The sequence below is a fragment of the Camelus bactrianus genome, chromosome 8, assembly GCF_048773025.1.
Source record: "Camelus bactrianus isolate YW-2024 breed Bactrian camel chromosome 8, ASM4877302v1, whole genome shotgun sequence".
Taxonomy (NCBI): Eukaryota; Metazoa; Chordata; class Mammalia; order Artiodactyla; family Camelidae; genus Camelus; species Camelus bactrianus.
In genome coordinates this window covers 18225693-18233582 of record NC_133546.1, presented here as the reverse complement: position 1 = coordinate 18233582, position 7890 = coordinate 18225693, and the positions used below count along the sequence as shown (strand labels likewise).

At 38.8% G+C, this 7890-nt stretch overlaps 1 protein-coding gene across 1 annotated transcript; it reads left to right on the top strand.

The window, feature by feature from the left end:
- Window positions 1–5814: 5814 nt before the first annotated feature.
- LOC105077296 (large ribosomal subunit protein eL31-like) lies at window positions 5815–6694 on the top strand. The gene has a single exon (XM_045524651.2). It carries the CDS (start codon window positions 5815–5817, stop codon window positions 6187–6189), a length of 375 nt encoding a protein of 124 aa, XP_045380607.1. The 3' UTR covers window positions 6190–6694.
- Window positions 6695–7890: the final 1196 nt, after the last annotated feature.

Below are 7890 nucleotides of genomic sequence, written 5' to 3'. Positions count from 1 at the left end.
CTCAGTCTTCACAGAAGCCTTCTCCACTCTGACCTAGTCCATGATCGATGAGGCAGAAGGTAATCTTGAACTCTTTCTTTAGCTGTAATTATATTTAGGATCGACGTGCACATCTGTACAGCTAATAGACCTAGGTCTATAGCTGTTCTCTCCATCTGCCTAGCTATTTACCTATTGCCCTTTCTGAAACAGTTGCATTAAAATTGATGGCAAAACTTAGCTGCAGATAAAGATGGCAAGTTATCTTGGAGCATACTATCTTTCTTTAGAAGGGAACCAATCACCCATAGTCATATAATTATGGAAAGAATATTCACTTTCTAGTGTTGGAGAAGCTGGGATATGGTAAAGTAATCCAAATGCAAATGCCTCAGACTGTATCATTACGTATTCTTTATGTCATACAAAGTCCTCTCAGAGTAGGAGGGTACTGTGAAGGACAGAGTGGAGAGTGAGGTGACCTCTTCTCTCCCACCAGAAACCTTCAGAAGTCAGGCAAGGACCAAGAGCCCATCAAGGGTATTTAGAGAGTAATCACAGTTGAGGGAGGTGTGGTTTTGAAGCTGCAGCTGATCTGCATAAGGTAAGAACACAGACTGAGTGATGGCTGTATGAGAGGTCAAGAGCCTGGGCACGAGGGAATGGAAAAGACAGCTGGAAGAGGGGATACATGGCCACAGTGACAGACTGATGGAATTCTCAGAACACTGGGTCTTCTGTCTTGTAGATGGGCACTTTCAAGGGACTAGACGTGTGGATCTGCTCACTTTACTTCATACTCCTTTTACTCTGCTGTGATTTGCTCTGATGGTTTGGAGAGATGGAGTTGTAAACAAAACAAGAATATTTTCCTTGCATATTGGCTATATACAGCTTGATTTGCTATATTTTAAGGTATGACAAATGCATTGAATAGCTTTATTGCCTTTATTTTTTAAAACAATGTAATCATTATTGTGTGGATAAAGGGATTCTGTGTGTTGCCAAGGCGCTAAGGGCTTTGTAGAGTGCCACTTAAATGCTGAAGAATAAGCATTAGTGTAAGGAAGCTCAGCAGCCTAGAGAGAATAAATGATAACTGCTGATCCCCACATCTTATAGGTGAGGAGATGAGCTTAGAGGCATTAAATAGCTCATCCTAGGTCTCACTTCTGATAAGACAAATTCTCTTCTTCTTGATTCCAAACCTCAGGGTTTGAACCACTATGCTCAAAAATTGTTCAATAAATGTTGCACAGAGGGAACGTGTTCCCAAAGTTGCTGTTAAAGAAATTCAGAGGTCCTCTAAGGCAGGAATAGCCTCACAGTCTCACAATCTTGTCTTCAGCTTTCTTCCTCATTCCTATTTTCATGGGGCCAGTGGGTAAGGACACAACAGAGGAATAGAATCCATTCAAAAGCTCCCCCCAAAAACCGCTGTCTATCTTCTATTACTATTTATAGTTAATGCTGTTAAGAGGATCATTAATTAAAAACAATATTTTATATTTATGTGGTCGTTTGCAATTTATAAAATGTTTTCACGGACATTATCTCTTCTTTCATTTGAGTATGTTTCAATCCTGAGAAATTTATCAGTTCAGCTCTATCTGCATAATTCCAAATGTTGAGTAAGATGTTTGGGGAGGGAGGAAATGTGAAAACTGGTCATTCAACCATGGCTGGATGTTTTGCATCCTGGTGATTTAACTGTCAGACGATTGATTGATCTTTTTCCCATTCTATCGGGATATTATGTTACAAGCCTCGATCTAACCTTTTAAAAAAGAAAAAAAACCTAAAAAATATATTCAGTATTTTTCATCTGGCAGTCTTCCCAAATATTTTAAATGTATTTTCTTTACTAGCATCATAAGTTAAAGTAGGCTGTTGAACAACAGTATTTCATTCAGTTACTTCTTTTTCTTTATTCCTACCTGCCTTTTGAAAAATTCATTTATTCATCTTTGAAGATTCATACCAATATAAACACACACGAACACACACACACACACACACACACACACTCCTAGCATCAAAATATATGAAAGTTTGGGTTAGTAACATTCCATATGATTCATTGACAAATACTCACATAGAAATTATGAGCTCTGAATTATTAAAATTAAGGTCGCTAATTGACATACTAGTTGATTAATCAGACTACAGTTCATTTTATCATTGTACCATTAAGCATATTTAATTGTATTTGGTTATGAGAATTGCAAAGTTAAGTGGCTGGAAATTAAATAAGGAATGTATAGTCTTTCCCTTAGTTTTCAACAAACTGACTTAATCCCTCTGTTCTCATCAATTGGAGCTTCTCAAAAATTAGTTATTTCTCTAATATCTTAGAAGGCCATTTGTGAAAATCAAAGCATATTGAGTTGCCATACATTGAAGTATACCTGGATGTAAGTGTTAGAAAAACACGCTTGTTAATAAACTATTATGCTTCCTTTATTATTGTCCTTACTCAGTGGTTAACATAAAAGTTATGACACCCACTATGGGTCTTTTTTCTTCTAATTCCCAGGAGAATTAGAGCTAAGTATTGCCTTTATTCCCAACAGCTGCTATCCTTGGTGCTGACCTTGGACAAGGTTCTTTGACTAAGTATCCCTTCTTAGTGTGTATCCCCTCTTAGTGTGTATCCCCTCTTAGTGTGTATCCCCTCTTAGTGTGCTTAGTGTGTATTCTCTATGTTATAAAAGCAGGTGGTTAGATTTTTTTTTTTAAATCCCACTATCTCAAGAGCAAATCCCTGTCCCAGTTAATTCCTGCTACATGTGTAGGCCCCTGAATTTCCACATGGTTAAGTCCTTGATGAATCATTGTGCCTTTGTGAATGAGGATCTGTTCACCCTGGGCGTTGCCCTCACAGGTGTTGTCATGGCCTCACAGAGTCCTTGGGAGTTGGTCACACCATGCAGTCTCTGTAGCTGTCCTCACAGATCTCTTCTTAGAGGCAAACACCTGCCTGAACACAAGAGTGGCATCTGATGTCCCTGCAATAAGGTACTTGTTCAAGAAATGCTTCTCTCAAAACATGGCCCAAATATTAACTATTCAACCAGTTTTGTATACCATACACTTCATCTCATGGTGTGCCAACTGTTTGCCATTATGTCCCACCCCATCACATCACATCACATCACATCGCCTTTGGAACTGCAGTGCTCTTCTGGGTTGTAAGTGAGTTCAGTCATTCACTATATCTGAATTACAACCTCAGAGCTAGCCTCCTTTCCACCAGGTGTGGTGAAGTTGGGTGTTTTATCCCCAAAGATCTCCACTCTCATTATTTGGAAGTTGATATGAGGCCTTGCTTGTGACCTATTCTCCCAATATCAGGCACCAAAAAGCCACTGACATTATGACGTAGGACTTTTGAGAGCAGTAACAGCATAAACCCTATCTCAATTTAAGCTGAATACTAGCAATCTCTTAAGTGTACACACGTGACAAATCCTGTGCTCGGTACTCCTAAGAGTGAACACTGGGAAGGGGAGACTTCTTGAAATCAGCCCAGCCAAGAGAGGATACAGAGGTCGGATTTAGGCTGGAAGGACCTGTCCTAGAAGTCTGTTTGATAGTTCATGTTTTCTGAATGCATGGGTATTTGAAAATACAAGTGTGGCCATCAATTCTAGCAAACAGGTGGAAGAGTTTTCTTGAAGTACGGCAATTCCTGGCCTGGGGAGCAGGAAGCCAAGTTTCTTTTTTCGTTTTCTTCTTCATTTTTTTTTTTTTTTGGGAAGCCAAATTTCTATTCCTGTTTTTTATCTCTTCTAACACTGTATCATCACAGTTAGTCAAAGTATAGCTTGAAGTTATTACAGTACTGAAGATTGAGACTTTTGATTGTCTGTAAGGAAGTTACATTTTGAATAGAAAAATGGGAAGACATACAACAGAAAGGAAAAATTGTATAGCATGCAGGGATCTTAGAAATAACCCACAGAGAAAATAATTGGTCTACAGATATGCTTTGAAGGATGTCAAAGATTTTTTTTTAATTGAAAGTTAAGAACTCTCTCATGACAGAGATTACAAAGCAAACATTATTATTGTGCCAACAATTCTGAAAAATTCAGAAGTCTGAATTCACACAGTATCATTGCCAGGGGAAGAGAAATCCCAATGTTAAAGAATTTCACTGCAAGTGTGGGTTTGCTAATTATTTCACTAGCCAATTAAAGAAAACTGGCAATTAGGAAGAGATTATAAATAAAATCAATGTAAGAAATGGTAAAATAAGAAAAGGAAGGGGAAAATGGAATGATTTTTAAATTTATATGACTACTTATAAAGGATACATTTGCTGCTCTTAGAAGAACATAAAATGTATTTTTTCTTTTGCTTTTCGTAGACCCTAAGTTTTACAGAATCTGCCACTTTGTTTTCTTTTTTATACGTTATCACCTGCCAGTGTTAAATGAAACTTGTCTGTCTTTAATTGTTTATAGCTTTTGTCATTTTAGTCTTATTAATTCTATGTTATAGCATCAACTGTTTTTTTTTAATACTAAATAACTACCCAGAAATGAGCAGGCAAAAGCAAGCCTGCAGAAATGAACAACTTGGAATTTATTATCTATCTCCTTTCTGATGCAAGTGAATATGTTTTTGTCCTGATTATTTTCCCAAGGGCATCCCTAAAATGTTTCCTATTTAATCTTGACTTTCACAAATTCTTTTGTACCCACTGTCTAATACTAAATTTGGAAGGTGGGTGGAATATAAGTAGAGGAATCAAACAGAGCTAGGTTCATACTCCAGCTCTGCCACCAAGAGTCAGTCTAGATAAATCATTTACTGCTCAGAGGCCCAGCATCCTCATCTGTAAAGGTGGGTGACAATGTCTGGTTGGTACCAGTGTTGTGAAATTGAGTTGATGTTCTCAGTGCCTTGCACAGACTTGGCACCTATTAATGGCAGATCATGGAGGACAAGTGGAAAGAGTTTGTTTCCCCAGACACATTTACCGAGTTTCTTTCTAACCAGTCTCTTCTCGGCCTGATCTCTCTTTCCTTTTAAATGAATGCTTCTGTGTAGGAAGGTACATGTACTTGGTTAGTAAACAAATGGATAAATGAAAATGTTCCAGCTATTACATTACCTGGAGTTCTCAGTGACTCCTTTCTCAAATTCTTTGTCTCTAGCTTTCTGTATCCATCCCTCTGCCTACCTTCTCCATTTGGACAAAGATCAAGCATACATTCTTATACGGGTCACTAGTTCTTAAATTACTTATGCATACTCCATGTGAGAGCATAAAAATGTCTTTCTTGAGGCCTTAACTGTTTTTAAAAGAGCTATTATTATCCTCAGTGATTCTTTGATTGTGTCAGGGTCTTTGAGCAATGAGATAATAAATGTAAAATACCCGGGAGATCATGATACAGGGTAAAAACTCAGGTGAAATTGAGTTAAGGTCCTTTCTCAATGTCCTCACTTTTACTCTACTATAGCAGTTACTATTCTGTAATAGATTTTTTGGCTTAATCTCCTCTAATAGATTGTGAGTTCTTCTAGGGCAGAGTCTTTGCATTTAAAGAACCCAACACATAGTTCAGGTTATAGTGGGCTTTCATTACAAATTTGTTGACTGAATAGAATAGTTTTCCCATGTTTTAATTAATATTTCTTCACTAATTTTACTAAGAAAACTTTAACAATAATAGAATTTAATTTTATGGTAAATAAAATCACCCTGACTCTTACCATACTTTTAAAAACCTAAGAGTTGGAACACATGGCTGTTCAACTTAAACTGATAAATCTCACTCATATAAGAAGGTGAAAAGAGCCTTTCCAACCCGGCCCAGCAGGATGGCTCCCGCAAAGAAGGGTGGCAAGAAGAAGGGCCAGTCCAGCATCAACGAGGTGGTGACCAGAGACTACACTGTCAGCATTCACAAGCACATCCATGGAGTGGGTTTCAAGAAGCGTGCGCCTCGGGCACTCAAAGAAATCTGGAAATTTGCCATGAAGAAGATGGGAGCTCCAGATGTGCACATTGACACAAGGCTCAACAAAGCTGTCTGGGCCAATGGGAAAAGGAACGGTCCCATACCCTATCCATGTGCGATTGTCCAAAAACATAATGAAGATGAAGATTTGCCAAACAAGCGCCATACATTGATTACCTATGTACCCGTCACCACTTTCAAAAATCTACAGACAGTTAATATGGATGAGAACTAACTGCTGATTGTCTATAAATAAAGTTGTAGAACCGCCAAAAAAAAAAAAAAAAAAAAGCGAAAAGAGACATTCATTCTGAGCCTAAAATGCTTCACATAACAAAGTAAAGGAGCAGTCATCTCGCCACGCCCAGCCTGAAAGAAAGCTCATTTATGTGTAGTCAGGTTCAAAGCCCTAGGACCAAAGATTGCCAGCATTCCTTCCACGGAGATCACTGCCTGGGAAGGAAGCATGTGCACTCAGATACTCTCGTGATGCCAGGGAGTGAAGATGGGAAAGTCAGCAATTCTCAAGTGAACTAGTTAAGGGAACTTAGGTAGAAAGTTAGGTTCAAGAATCTCTAGGGGCCTGAAGCAAGCCAGTTGGAATTAAGAGACCCCATCTTCTTGGCAAGGAAGCAGAGCCTCTGCCTTCTCACTCAGGTCAGTGGTCCTCAACAAGTAGATTCCCTCTCTCAGAAATCAAATTTTAACCAAATGCATCAAATTTTGTAACATTATTAGCTGGCAACAGTGCCCACTGCCAAATAAATGAACAAACAGGTTGTTCCTGGGGATCCCTTCCCTACTTATAATGCCATGGAACAGATGAAAATGTATTTAAATAAAACTTATTTGAGAATGAGTTTTAAAACTATACAAACAAGCTATTTCTGTGATAACTGGCAGATGAACAGTTATGACAATGTTTTCCAGATTTGTTTCCTTGCCTACAATAAATTTTGTTCCATGACAATTCCTGATGAACAAAAACCACTTCCTGACTGTGTGGGAATCACTCTCTGTCATGAAGGCAGTGTTTTCTTTTCTTCTGATTTTATTTATTGCAAACATAATATTGTCAAAACAGAAAAGGATGCTATCCAGTTTACCTTTGTGGTAAGTCTATATTTGGGTTTTCAAAAGTTCGTAATGTGCGTTTTGGGGGGGTGCCTAAAGCACCAGTTGTTGAAAGATAGGTGATTAATGGTTCCAACAGAAGAAGGGGTGAACTGAGAAATGTTTCAGAGTAGGGCTGTGAGGAAATAGCTTCCCTCTTTCACTTTGTAAAGAAAAATGCTTTGAAATCTTTGTTTCCTGATGGGCAAGGAAGGTTACCAAGTATAAAGCTAAACTTTTAAAATGTTTCTGTTGGGAGGCGGTAACCTGATGCTCGTGAATGCTCATGCCAGGAAAGATGGTGTATTCTTCCAACATTTACTGAGCATCTGCTCTGTTCTAAGCATTTTAGCCTCTGTGAACACATAACCTTGTGGTTCTGCAAACAAACACTGACAGTGAACCACAATGTGGGCAATAAAAGAGGTACATACAAAGTGCATGAAATCACAGAGACATTAACACAAGTTTGCCCAGAGTAATCAGAAAAGATGTCACTGGAGTTTTTGACTCACTGCTTTTTTCCTGTGATATCCTAACAGACTGGCCTGAACTCATATGTGTTCTGTCACCACCAAAACTACCTCCCCACACTCACCCCACTCCACCCTCCCCACACTCAATGCCTGGACCAGTTCTGTGTGAGGCATTGTGGTGAATTTCTCTCCCTGCCCTTTGTTTTTCCTTGAGCTCACTGGTCCTCACTGTCAGAGTGACTGGATACCTAACTCTTAGGTTAGTTTTTGGGCCTAAAATGAGGGACCACACTGGTCGTAAGCCTGCTTTTAGTGAAGGCCATAGGCCAAATACCGTCGATAAGTCT

Bases quoted from the DNA above. Each gene is read 5' to 3' on its own strand.
- LOC105077296 (XM_045524651.2), top strand. From the start codon at position 5,815: ATGGCTCCCGCAAAGAAGGGTGGCAAGAAGAAGGGCCAGTCCAGCATC.